General features: G+C 35.8%; 1 protein-coding gene across 3 annotated transcripts in view; it reads left to right on the plus strand.

Moving 5' to 3' along the window:
* The window catches only part of ADAMTS20 (ADAM metallopeptidase with thrombospondin type 1 motif 20), a 193911-nt gene that overhangs the window by 92644 nt on the left and 86493 nt on the right, over positions 1 to 14774 (plus strand). For all 3 annotated transcript variants that reach the window (XM_079938384.1, XM_079938382.1, XM_079938383.1), the window contains exons 12-18: positions 4632 to 4777; positions 5979 to 6160; positions 6258 to 6394; positions 8457 to 8574; positions 10941 to 11036; positions 13804 to 13970; positions 14126 to 14255. In XM_079938384.1, coding sequence (XP_079794510.1) covers positions 4632 to 4777; positions 5979 to 6160; positions 6258 to 6394; positions 8457 to 8574; positions 10941 to 11036; positions 13804 to 13970; positions 14126 to 14255 — 976 coding nt within the window. The remainder of the gene's footprint in view (positions 1 to 4631; positions 4778 to 5978; positions 6161 to 6257; positions 6395 to 8456; positions 8575 to 10940; positions 11037 to 13803; positions 13971 to 14125; positions 14256 to 14774) is intronic.

The raw sequence follows: 14774 nt of genomic DNA on the forward strand, positions 1-14774 counted from the left end.
ATCTGTAGTTATAGATCTTTTCTGCTAGTCTTCAGGTCATTCTCATTGATAGTTGCTCTGTAAATAGTTGCAATTTTTGTGTGCCCATGGGAGGAGATGAGCTCAGGGTCTACCATCTTTGCCCCATCTCCTGTGTGTTCTTGATTTTAAGTAAATGAAACTATACAGTATAGTCTGTCTTGGCAAGGAACAAGTGGGTCAAGCTGCTTTTTCTCAACATAATGTTTTGGAGTTTCATTCAAATTGTTGTGTGCATCCGTACTTCATTCCTTTATGTTGAAGTGTAATTCAGCTGCACCATAATTTGTTTACCATTTTCCTGTTGATGGATAATTGGGTCATTACCAGTTTTTGGCTTTTATGAATAAAGCTGCTGTGAGCATCCTTGTATAAGTCTTCTTGTGGACATATGTTGCATTTCTCTTGAGTAAATACCTAGAGTAGAATTCCTGGGTCATAGGGTAGGTGTGTGTTTAACTTCATAAGAAAGTACCAAACAATTTTCCAAAGTATGTGAACCATTTTAGACCTACCAAGCAATGTAAATATGAAAGTTTGAGTTGCTTTGCATTCCTTGCCAATTTTTGATAGTGTTAGCCTTAACAAAACTTTAGCCATTCTAGATGGGTGCAAAATAGAATTTCATTGTAATTTTAACTTGCCTTATCCTGATTATCATCAATTTTGAGCATCTTTTCATTTGCTTATTAGCCACTTAAATATTCCCCCGGTGATACGGTATGGCGGGCATGGGTTTGCTGGAATTCAGGTAAATATGATGAGATACTGAAACCTACTATAAAGCCCATGTAGATTAAAGGTAGAGGTGGCATTTGGGATAAAATGTGGATCATGATAGGTATAAATTCCCTTTTTAAAAAAATCAATTAAAAACAGTGAGCCCCTATGCATTAGCCATTTTCAGTATTAAATGGACCTGTTATTAAAGGAAAATTTAAACAAATATTCTATAATTTGGCCTTAACACTCTCCTCTAGTTCCTTTATCTTATGACTATCTTATGTGTGAGATATCTGTTAAATGCTTTTGGTAGTAAATCTGTTTGCATGAAGACATGCTGAACCTATCTGATGATGAGTTAATTTTACTACATGGTGATTGGTATAACATTCTTTTTCATGCTTTGATCTCTCAGAAATACATAAATAAATAAGGAACATGCAAGGAATCTTTAAATGTTTCTGGAAGATGCCCACAAAATTTATATGCACATAGTATATTCTATTCTGAGAGTTTGATTTTGTTCACTTTTATAATGGCTTTCTCATATTGAATGATTTGTTCCAGTGGAGGGCACAAAGCATTTTTCTCTGCTAATAATCTTGGTTATAGGATTAATTCATTCAACAAAAATGTATCAAGGACCTACTACATGTCAGATACTATTCTAGGCACTCAGGATACATCAGTGAACAAAAGAGAAAAGATCCTTGTCCCCCCTGGAGCTTGTATTCTAGTGAAGACTGGAGTATTATGAACAATATAATAGTACCATGAATGAGAGAAATACAGCAGAGGAAAGATTGAAGTTGTGTGGTAGGAGAGGGCAGATTGCATTTTAAACTATGGTGGTCAAGGTCGATCTTATGTGAAGTTGCCTAATGAGCTGTTTTTTTCCTTTTAAAGGGACTTCATTTTATTTTATTTATTTATTATTTTTGTGGTACACGGGCCTCTCACTGTTGTGGCCTCTCCCGTTGTGGAGCACAGGCTGCGGACGCGCAGGCCCAGTGGCCATGGCTCACGGGCCCAGCCGCTCCGCAGCATGTGGGATCCTCCCGGACCGGGGCACGAACCCATGTCCCCTGCATCGGCAGGCGGACTCTCAACCACTGCGCCACCAGGGAAGCCCATGAGCTGTTTTAAAGGAAGTGAGGGAGTTAGCTTTGAGGACATCCCAGGGGAGTGAGCTCCAGGAAAAGGGAATGGCCAAACTCCTAAGTCTGGAGTACTGCTGGAGTATTCAAGGAAGAGCAAGGAAGACATTTTGGCTGGAGTGGAGTGAAGAGAGAGAGAGATGTATGGGAAGTTACTGGAAGAACTTGCAGGCCATTGTGAGAATGTTGTATAACTCAGAGTGAGATAATTGAAGGATTTGAGCAGAGTCACCTAATTTGACTTAATTTTTAAACTAAGTTAAAAAAGGATCATGACCATTCTGACAACTGTTGAGGCTAAACTGTAAGGGCCAAGAGTAGAAACAGAGGAGATGTACTCAGGGAGCTGTTGAAATAATGGAGATGAGAGATGCAGGTGGCTGAAACCAGGTGATGATTAGAACTCAACTTTGTGTATGGTTTTGAAGGAACTAGAGCATTTGCTAATGTGTTAGATATGGAATGTTAGAGGAAGAAGAGATAAGATGACTAGGTTTTTAGCTGATCAAATGAGTCAACTCAGCAGATTTTGAGGGGCCAAGGCAAGAGTTCAGTGTTGATGCGCTATAGTTAAAGTGGCTACTAGACATTCAAATGAAGGTGAGGAAGCAGCTGTCTATGGAGTCTGGAGTTCAGGAGAGAGATCTGGACTGAGAATGACTGTCAATAAAGAAGAATAAAGGACTACAATCTGAGCCTGGGGACATTAAGAGGTCAAAAAGAAGAAGAAATAGCAAAAGAAACTGCAAAAGAGAAATCATTAAAGAGAAAAGAAAACCAAGAGTGTGCCAAGTCCTGGAAACCAAGAGAAGAAAAAATGTATCAAAGAAGAATGATCAGCTGTGTCACATACTGTGTCACATAAATCAATGAAGGCAGAGACTGAGAACTGGCCATTCATCATAGTGTCCTGGAGGCCATTGGTGATGTACACATGAGCAGGTTCATGGACGGTGGAATGATGAGAGAGAATAGACAGAGTTAGACAATAAACGTAGACAACTCTTTCAAGGAAAAACAGATCAATAACTGGTGAAGAAAACGAGATCTAAGAAAAATTCGTTGTTGTTGTTGTTAAAGTGGGAGAAACAAGAGTATGTTTGGAAGTTAAAGAGCATGAGTGGAGTGCTTCTCAAACTATCTCTCATAAAGGACCAGTCTTCTCTTTTAAACAGTTCTGGTCATTTATAAACATACTCTTGCACAAAATGATAAAAATGAATGAAAAAAGACATTCAAAGTGTAAGCCAGTTTTTTTCAGTGGAAAACAAAATGGTGGTTCTTCAAAAAGATTAAAAATAGAAATAGATGACCCAACACAAACACTTCTGGGTATATATCCAAAAGAATTGAAAACACGGTCTCTGAGAGATATTCACACACCCGTATTCAGAGTTGCATTATTCACAATAGCCAAGAGATGGGAGCAACACAAGTGTCCATCAGCGGATGAATGGAAAACGAAAATGTGATATATGCGTACAATGCAGTATTATTCAGTCTTCAAAGGAAGGAAGTCCTGACGCATGCTACAACATGGATTAACCTTGAGGACATGATGTTAAGTGAAATAAGCCCATCCTAGAAAGACAAATACTGTGCGATTTCAATTATGTGAGATATACAGAGCAGTCACATTCATAGAAACAGAGTAGAATGGTGGTTGCCAGGGTCTGGGAGGAGGGAAGGATGGGGAGTTACTGCTTAATGGGTCCAGAGTTTCAGTTTGGAGAAGAGCTCTGTTTATAGATGGCGGTGGTTGTGCACCAATGTGAATGTTCTTTATCCCACTGAACTGTGCACTTGAAAATGGTTGAGAGTAAATTTCGTTATGTGTATTTTAGCACAGTTAAAAATAGAACTAATATAAGCTAATTTTAAAATTATTAACTTTAATAAACGCAATTACTCTGTCAAAATCTTCTGAAAGTTTCTGAACGCTTACTCTCAACTTCTGTATACCTCTTCTCCCTACTGACAGTGACTAGTTCAAAGCCTGCCATCCGTGCATGGACCGTGTTTTGATTAGCTTTCATGTAGTAGTGCCTGGAGCAGTGATGATGTAGGAGAGATGGGAGAACTGCTGGAGTGGTGTTTGGAGTAGCGAGAAGAGATGAGATGAGGGGCACAGTGGAGGGATCGGATTTGGATTTTTCATGTATACTAATTGGCAGGAAGGTTGAGTACCGGGCACAGATGCTTTTGGGTGGGTAGAAGGGATGGTGGGAGATTTTGGGCAGATTCTTCTGTACATTTCTGCTTTCTTGATGAAAGCAAGGAACGAAGTGGTCTTTGAGACTTTGAATGAGATAGAGCTGAAAGTTAGCTTAAGGCATGGGAGAGTGATAGATATCTTTGCATAAAAATAGAAGCATGGACAAATACCACGTTAACAAATATTTGTTTGCTTCTTTTTCAAAAATATTTTTCATTATACTATTTAAGTTTTCCCCATATGTGTAGGTCTTCCCTCTCCAATGAGACTATAGATCTCATAGGCAAGGTAAATTTCCTATTCATTTTTGCATTCTGTCGATCTTTTTACAGTTACTCAGTAGATACTCAGGAAATATTCACAGAGTGGTGTCACGTGTAATCTCATTTCTGAATTGATAACATTTTGCTTAAAATTGTGTACCTATTTTTCTACTGATCTCTGTGCTATTGTTATTATTACTACGATGTCCCAATGAGATAATGCATGAATCATTTCTTTTTGTTTTATTTTTATAGCATTGCCACCATGGGCTATGTGTAAACAAAGAAATGGACACACGTCCTGTAGATGGCGATTGGGGACCGTGGGGACCTTACAGTTCTTGTTCAAGAACATGTGGAGGTGGAATCAAAAGCACAACCAGGCTCTGTAATCGGCCCGAGTATGTCCTTTTTATGTCACTGTAAATTAAGATTATCTCAAGGCACCAGAAAGTAAACATCAATTTCATTCACTTCTAAAACTGGAGGTCAGTCTGTAAGTTTCTGAGATTCAGAAAACTTCTGGAGTACTTTAAGCCATGTTACTTTATATCTTGGTAGATTCAGACCTTAAACAAAAAAGTAAATTAAAATAGTCTTGAGAATTTGAATCAAGACCAAGCCATTTTCTTTCTTTTTTGATCTGGTGTAAATTTGAGGAATAGTTGTCAATAATGATGGTAATATAATGGCAGTTTTACTTTTACTGTGCTTCCGTTGGAAGATCCTGGCCCCTTTCGACTATGTTTTGGCTTTCCTGGATAAAATATGTAGTTTTGTTACCGTATGTTTACTGTTTGGTATAATCTGTCATGTCATATTTTCTTTCTCTTCTTTTCATGTTATAGATGCTTCAGTGTCTTTAGTTTGAATAAGAACTGAAGCATAGGTCCTGCTCACCAAACTATTTAAAAGAACTTAGGGATTCCATAAAAATTTAAAAATAATGTTTCTGTTATTATATGTTATATATATGAAGACTTTTTAATGCAGAAATGTGACATACTTTGAATAAAATCCGACTTAGTTTATTTGAATTTTTGAAAAGCTAAATTATGCTGAAAGTCTTCATATTAAAAGAAAAACACTGACAAAAGAGTTTTTATGTTCCAGCATAAGTTGATATAGCGATAGATGGCTATAGATTGATACCATGAAACTCTTTGAACAGAGTGATAAGTAGGATATACACAACAAAGAGGCGTATATACTTCTTTTAAAATTTAACATGTTATCATCTTCCTTTCTGATCATCTTTGGCTCACTCTGTGTGTCCCCACACCTCCAAAATGAAGAAACCCTTTTTTGAGGTTTTAAAACAAATCCCCATCATTACTTAGCTCCTTGTTAGTTAATCTAGTCGTGAATAAGACATCATTTCTGCCCTCCAGGCCACAGTGTCCATGTTAAAATATATTTTCTACAGTTTCATTAACCACAGAATTGCTTCACAACCACGTTACATACTTCTGTTAAAAACGAAAAGTGTGAGTGGGACATCAGTGGTTTTCCAGATCCTGGAAAGGAATGGAAGAGTTTTAGAAGTAAATGGCAGAAATAATCTTGTACTGATGTGCTTTACAATGTAATGAATTTGACTAGGCCAAGAAACGGAGGAAAGTACTGTGTGGGCCGCAGGATGAAATTTCGATCATGTAACACTGATTCATGTCCAAAAGGCAAGCAGGACTTTCGTGAGAAGCAGTGCTCTGATTTTGATGGTAAACATTTCAACATCCATGGTCTGTCCCCTAATGTGAGGTGGCTTCCAAAATATAGTGGGAGTAAGTAATTAGAATTTTTTTTTAATGTAAAAATTTTTGAGACATAGGAACACATAGCTGTGTTATCGTACACCCAGAATTGGACTTTTTCTTACAGTTGCCATGAAAGATCGTTGTAAACTGTATTGTCGTGTGGCTGGAACCACTAACTTCTACCAGTTGAAGGACAGGGTTGCCGATGGTACTCCTTGTGGAACTGAAACAAATGACATCTGTGTTCAAGGTCTGTGTCGGGTAAGTAAACTTACTACATTTAAAATGACTTTCAGAATACTATTTTCCTTCTATAACTCTAACCAAGTATTGCTTCTATGACTTCAGATACGTTCTTGCGAATTCAGCGCAGCATCCTTGGTTGCTACCGGGCTGCCTATTCCTAGGCCATTCTCCGGCATTAGGAGTGACTCATGAAGCAGTAAGATGAGTTTGCTGGTTTTGTTTTGCCTATGGCACTTAAAATCAAGATGAAAGATGAGGTCAGCTTCCTAAAAAGATAGAATGTATTAGGACCCAAGGGTTGTAAAGTCCTTTTGCTACTTCGAACATGACCCTTCTGTGGTGACATTTTTCCCCTCAGTGTTAGAAGCAGTGATATCCTCCCTCCCTCTCTCCATTCTCTTACTTCTTACAGACGTTCAGCAAACTTTTACCGAATACCTGCTAGATGTCACATACCGTTCTAGTCACCAAGATGAAAGAATGGAACAGAGCACCTGCCGCCAATGTGGACACAGATTTGTGGGGGAGATAGGCACACACACAATTAGAATGCAGTGCTATGGGCTCATCTGCAAGGTGGCATGGGGACGATGTAGGAGGAGTGTCTTGTTCTGTGGGGAAGTGGGTAAAGGATTTGGGGAATGCTCTTGGAGGGTGTGAGTCTGGAGCTAATTATCAGGGTAAGTAGGTTTAGAAAGGTGAAGAAGTAAGGGGCCAGGGGTAGAGGTAGCTACCAGCTGATGGTGGTTATATGAAATTTTTTCCTGAAGTTCTTGGAAATACAAGGATTTAGAGTTAAGCAAGAGATGTGATTCGATTTGCATGTCAGAATCTTCAGAATGTACTGGATTGTCAGGAAATTGGAGTTAGGTAGGCCATTTAGCAGGATTCTAGGTGAGAGCAGATGAGCCCCTGAATCAAAGCATGCAAGTTGCAGATGGTGATCTTAAAAATGGATGGTGAGTTTGAGAACTAGGATAGTGAATGCTGTCTAAAGAATACAAATGTCATCTTGTGAACTCATTCCTTTCATTAAGTGGAACTTAATAGGACCAATTTCTTCTCCCTATAACCAAACATCTATTATCAGTTACCTAGGTGAGAAAGGCCTCGCACCCAAAGGGCTAATGAGATGTTCAGAGAAACTTAAATTACACTTTGGGAATAGATTAAATACTAGAAAAAGGGTACTTGGTGGCCTTAAAAACTGGTTTTATTTAAATTAACAGCAGAGAGTCAAATACCATGAAAAAATATGACAAGTATCTGAACATAAAGATTCATGTTACTTTCAGAAAATATCTGGATGAAATTTTCGAAATATTTGCCTTGTGAGTAAAAAGTCATGAGGCTTATGAATTTTTCTTACTTTCCTGATCACTAAATTTAAAGGAATATTCCAAAGAACTAAACGTTACTGCAATGTATGCAGAGGACACCATCTGTGTGGAGAAGAGCTGCACTTGTTCTTTCAAAGCCCTAGAACAAACCATGTATACTTTCACCTTTATTTATTTATTCATTCTTTTTCATAATCACTGTTTATTATGCTAGGTATTAATTTTAAAGAAGTAAATTGTTTCTCTCAAAAGTGCTCATTTAATTCCCAGAGTTCTAAGGTCATGAGTGAAAAACGTGAATCATGAAAGACATCTTTTTGGAGTTATTGTAATGTGTTACTTTTTGTCCCTTTTGAATTACGTGACTTTAAAGAGTGATTTTCAAATGACGGATGTGGGAATCACTGTCAGTGTTTGTTACAATTTGGATTCCTAGGTTTTTACCTCCAAGGATTTTAATTCAGAAAATCTGGGAATCTGTCTTTTTAAATCCCACGCCATGTGATTTTGATGCAGGAAGTATGTGGATGACCCTTTAAAAAACATTGCTTTTTCAACCATGTGAACAGATGTGTGAAAATACTGGTGTACAAACAAGATCAGTATTCTGAAAAAACCCTGTGTATTGAATCTCCTATTAATTGAAAGAATATTTTTGAAAAGAACTTTGTTTATAAAGCACCATGCTTTTCATTAGTCCTTTTTATGACGTTCATTGTAATTATTGTATTTTGAAGCAAGCTGGCTGTGATCACGTATTAAATTCCAAGGCCAGGAGAGACAGATGTGGAGTGTGTGGTGGGGATAACTCCTCATGCAGGACAATGGCAGGTGCCTTCAACAGTGCCCATTATGGTGAGCTGTGCAGTTCTTTCTAATTTTCTCTTTGGGTATAATGGAGTATATAATGGAGTATATAATGAAGGAATAATAGTAATGCTCATTATTGTTTTGTCTATTCTGTACCTTAGTTCATAATGATTAATTAAATCTTATACCAGATGTATCATTGAATTAATGAATACATTAATTAATTAATGAATAACCTGCTTTAAGACAAATCTGATCCTTAAAAATTTGTTAGGTGCATTTATTAGAGTAAATGTGGTGCAGCTTGACAATGGTGTGTGAATAGTCCCCCAGTTAAAGAAATGTTTTTACTGCTCTTCCTGTAATTTGTATTGTATTTATTTATAATTTTTCTAGGAAATTCGCTTTCAATTATTTTTAATCATTTGAACCACATTTTTTTGTGCGTGACCTGGCCTATCTACTGTGTTTCATATTGATGATATATTGAAACTGATTGAAGGTGAAGGATGAAACCATTAACTTCAGTGCTAATCTGGAATTAGTGTTACATTTGATTTTTCGGGAAGTATCTGGATTACAGATATAATTGATGTTTGGCCACGGTTTCATTTTTCTTCAAAATTATGAGAATACAATATGTCAGACATTTTCCATTAAATTTTCTGAGAAAACTTTTTCTTTTTATGGTAATAAAAAGCAGCCTTTTAAAACTTTCCTTGCAAAATAAAAATGTATTTTTTATTACAGCTTTATTGTTCAGCTTTAAATTGTATTCACATATTTTTGAACATAGTTGTTTAAGTTAGTAAGAATTCAGTTAAAGCAGTATAATTTAAAACACAATTTATATTTTTATCTATATGAAAAGCATAGTACATTTCATACTCTGGTCGTGCTTATGAATCTGAGTTACTAGATAATTTGACATTATTTTTCTAGTTATTATGATTCATTATTTCACGGGAGCCGTAAATATTTGATCCCCTTTTGTAACCAATGGCACACATTTATCAAAGTCTGGTCTGTATTCACTGAAAAACTTTTTTTTTTTTTCTGTGTAAAACCACATGCACCAAATTATGATCATATATTTAACCTTGACAAAATTGTACTATGACTTGATCAGTTTGCAAACGGAAAAAGATCTTAAACTCATGTGCAGGGGTCTGAATAGCGTTTGTCACATTACTGCCCCCTGGTGGTAGCCTTCATTTTGTCACATTTGCAATGCCTAGGAACGCTTTCTTGAAAAAATAGCAAAGACATAAAATAGTGGAGCTGGTAGGGATATTTTATAGTGAAAAAATCATGAGTCAAAATTATTTTTGTAGGCTTATAACCTACACCCAATATGCATATAGTGTATACAGAATCATCAGATCATTTATCACTTTACGTTTAAATGTGATATCTTAAAGAGATATAAATAAATGAGGCTGCTCTAAAAACATGCAAGGTAATTTCATATCAAGGTTTCAAACGTAAGCTCTTTGAAAACTTCCTTTTCTTAAGTTCATTCTATATTTATCAAGTCAGTACATACGAAAAATTTTAACTCCTTTTATGTATTAAATAAAAGAGGAAAATCCTAAAAAGGGAAAGGAAAAACTTAGAATAATATCACTAGAGCAAAATTAATTGTTGACTTAAAACCTGAGAGTATTCGGAAAACTGTGACATGAGTGGTCTTAGTGCAGGAGAAACGTTGCTTCTTGTTTAATGTATATTTGATATAGTGTTTCCTCATCTTTTGAGAAGTGCCAGTGTTGTTGAATTCGGTCTCATAAAACAGAAACATTTTCATTTCTCTTGAGTAAACTTTTTACTTTTCTCTTGACAATTTGTTAGTAGACTTTACAAAATAATGTAAAATTTGGGGGGTAGCTGTAGGGATTCTTGCTTACACTAGAACCTAAAAGCTTAAGAAAAATGTTTCTCTTTAACTTTCATTATTTTGCTGTTCACTGAGTCTGTGTACACATATAGCAATGACCAACTATTTTTATATCTCCTGGACTTGTGAATAGCATTTAGAATTTTTTTCCTCATTAGGAAGTATAAGATGTAAAAGTATTGGTCAAATTTTAAAATGAGTATGTGTGCTAAATAGTTCAGGAGCTAAAATACTAGTTTCATTCTTATTCTATATTCAGAATTTTAGAAGTAAGAGTAATTAAGAAATGTACTTTAAGAATCCCAGACTGTGTATTTCTAGACAACAACCACTTTTTCTTAATCCTTAGTAATTTATATAAGACACTGATTCAAAAAGAATAAGCACGATATCATCTTTCAAAGATAAAATGAAACTAAGTCTGCTATGCTATTCAGATTTTTCTTTCAGCGGTACTAGCCTCCTGGCCATTCTGCTTTTTGTGAAAGTTAACATGTGTAAACTTCTATTGCAGGTTATAATGTCGTTGTAAAGATTCCCCCAGGAGCAACAAACATTGATATTCTTCAGCACAGCTATTCTGGAAAACCAGAAGATGACAATTACCTGGGTAAACGTTTTTAGTTAAACAGCAGCCAGTATGTGGTTCGTGTGCAATTTCACAGAGGTCTGTGGGTGCTGTAAATTCTTGGAAGGCAAGAAGAGCCCCTTGAACAAACATGCAATTTCAGTTCACACTGAGCTTAAGTCATCTGACTCCCTATGCGTGATTTCTTTTTGAGCTACACACCATATCCTATCTTAAAAATCCTTAACTAAATTCTGGAAAGTAAATTAAACTTTTTCTCCCATGAGGGTGTTTTAGAAAACCAGAGGTTATATTCAGTTAAAGTTGTGTGTGTATTTAGAATAAAATCCTCTATCCTTCTACCTTTATCTAAAGTTAATTATAGACCTCTTTGGGGTTAAATGTTTTAAAGAATTTTCTTAAATGTCTTTACCATGTAGCAAAAGTCTTTAAATACAACTTTTACAAAGCTCTTATGTTACAGAAAGGCAGAAAGAACTATGGTTTCATATTTTTAGATGTTAATGAGTATAGTTATAGTATATTGTCCTTTAGCTAATTCTAGAGTATAAATTTCAGTTGTTGTTTATTTTTGGAAATTAGCTTTTAGGCTTAAAGAATTTCACTTAGGCCCAGAGATGAAAAGAATGCTTTACAAACCTTTTCTTTGTGTCTGATAAATACCTTAATATTGACTAATTCGTAATTCACCAAACTGGTGATGCAAAGCTGATAATGAGAAAGTACCTGCTTCACATTAATGAAATGTGAAGTATTGGCCCAAGTAATCAACTCTTCTAACTTGAAATCTGAATATATAATGAACAGCTTATCTCAAGAATTATACTTGGCATTATAGAGTCAACTGTAAAGAGAACGACTGCTGAAGAGATGCAGGTTTTCCTTTTGGGATGATGAAAAAGTTTTAGAACTAAGTAGAGGTGGTGGTTATACAACATTGTGAATGTACTAAGTGCTATCAAATTCTTCAGTCGAAAATGGTTAATTCTATGTTGTGTCAATTTCACCTCTATAAAAAATGCAAAAATTTTCCAAAGAAAATCAAATGTAAATGTTTTAACGTTTTACATTTAGTTGCAATTCTTTTTCTTTTGCATATACATAGATATATGCTACCATATTGTAGATAATTTCATATGTCTCTCTTAGGATCCAAATATAGATATTTGGGTTCTGCCCAAGTTTAAAAATTGGAAATGTTCACCAATAAAGTATCACTATACTTTGTAAAAGAACTACTAATGGAAATATCAAAATCTAAATTGGAGTGAGCAAAATAAACATGTGAAGTCATTAGAAAGGACTTGTAAAATATTTATATTTATGAAATTTGCTTTGGTAACTAAAAATAATGAAATGTTTACAATTTTTCTCAGTAAAGTTTTATTTCCCTTAGTTTTAATGTAACTGGTAGTCCCTTAAATAGGCCTATCCACTTCTGATAATGTCCAGATTTTCATTTTATAGGATAAATGTGGAACTTTATTTGTTCTTCATTGAATTCAGTGTAATGTATAAAGACAATCACCATAGTCCATACAGACACAGGAACACCAAATGTCTTTGGCAGTAATCCCTTCATGGTTGCTTTGAGGTGTGTAGTATTTAGTAAGTTTAATCATAGGTAATTTGTATGCTTTGGGTGGGGTTCCCTGGAAGACCAAACAAATGTTTTCCAAAACAGTTATTCCACTGAGAAGTAAAGCAGCAAAAATATATTTTATTAATATGGAGTTTTTATTAGTGCAAAATTTAAAATATCATATATCCTCTTGAAAGTTAAAAAAAAGCACAGTGCTTTTTTACAGTTTATACACTTTTACAAACACTTTCCAAATTTGATTCCGATTAAAAGCCTGTGAGGTAAGAATTTTTATTATTCCTGTTATGCAATTAGGAAGCAAGTAGTTTATCCAAGATCACATAGTAATTAATTGGAACAACTTGAATTTAAACCAGTTGTTCTAATACCAAATTCTGTGGTCTTTTTACTACCACATCACTGTGGACACCATGTACTTTTTGCGTTTAAAAAGTAACAACAACAAAAAATAAATAAAAAATAAATAAAAAGTAACAAATCGTGAATACATATTGTTACATACTCTATTATATACATATGTAAATATTAGTATATAGATAGACAAACGGATACATATTTGATAGGCTGATATTAATACCTGTCATTGGGGAAAAAGAGAGAATAAGAAAGGGTAAGAACAGAGAGGGAGGTCAGAGGATTCTGAAAAGCAGCAGTCACTCACGTATGCATGAGCAGTGATGAACGCCTTGCCATGAAGAAGATCCAGATGTTTACAGAGAGAGGAGTGGAGAGGCATGGCCTTTTAGAACGTTGACGCTAGAGTGTTGAAGCTTTGTACATTTTTTCCAAGATAAGCATTAACGGAATGCTGCAGCGGTCTGGCTGCCCTTTCTTTCCTCACCATGGATGACCAGGATTGATTTAGCTGATCTGTCTGCAGGCCCGTGCATGACTTCTTTCTGTTTTCCCACTTCTTGCGTGTCTCTCCCAGAGCTGCACACCTTGTGGAACATGACCTTCTCGGAAGGAAAAACTATGGGATGAATTTATTTTCATGTCTTTGGCTGATGTGCTCAAGTTTCCCTGCATATGGCTTAGATACCCCTTTACAGTAAAATAAAGTTTATTTCCTCCATATTAATTTATATTCTCTAATTTCAAAAAAAGGATGTGAATTGTAAAAGTTAAAAATGCTTCTGTACCATTGACTGGTTTTGCTATTTCATGAGTACTCTCCTTCTACAGCATTATCAGACACTCAAGGGAATTTTCTTTTGAATGGGAATTTTGTTGTAAGTATGTCCAAAAAAGAAATCAACGTACAAGGAGCTATTTTTGAATACAGTGGTTCAAACAACTCGATTGAAAGAATTAATAGTACTGATCGGCTGGAAGAAGAACTTCTTTTGCAGGTAAATTCTCAGTAGTTGTTAATAAGATAGTTTTAATCGTGTTAGTAAAGTATGATGCTTAAGTGCTTTGCATTTATTATTAAACATAAAAATTATATCTTTTAAGAGTATATCTTTTATGAATTAATGGTATGCTCCTTTGTATTTTTATTGAGGTTTTATGTGTGGGTAATCTCTACAACCCTGATGTACGTTATTCCTTCAATATCCCCATGGAAGAGAAGAGTGATCTGTTCACGTGGGACCCATATGGACCATGGCAAGACTGTACAAAAATGTGTCAAGGTACACTGGTATTAAATGAAAGAGACAAAAGTTCAGCTCTGCATGCTGGTATAATCTGGGGTGCTCTTGAGTCTGACTGCCTGTGGAATCCACGCATGTACACCACACAGACATACAGAGGTTTTCTGTCTTTTTTCTCTTCCTGCTTTTCTCCCCACTTATTCTTTGGTTCTTATACTTAACAGCCTCCCTTATCTCTACCCTTTTCAACGTTCTCCATCACTGCTTCTTCCCTATCATGTCCTCGTTCTCTTTCTCGCTGTCACAGAAGGGTTCTCTAACTGGGACTCTGTTTCCCGGTGAAATACCCACCCTCTTGTCCTTTCCCCTCAACACACTTTCCCAGCCACCCATCTCCCTCTTTTAGTGTTGGGGTGTCAACATTCTCTCATTCTTTTATTTCCCTTCTCTGACCACAAGGAAATGTGTTTGTACTGATGGATGGATAACTGAAAGGAATATAGAGGGAGATGGAAAAACAGCGAAATTGGTAGTAGAGAAAGCAAATGAAGAGACTGG

Source organism: Stenella coeruleoalba, assembly GCF_951394435.1.
Source record: "Stenella coeruleoalba genome assembly, chromosome: 11".
NCBI classification, from domain to species: Eukaryota; Metazoa; Chordata; class Mammalia; order Artiodactyla; family Delphinidae; genus Stenella; species Stenella coeruleoalba.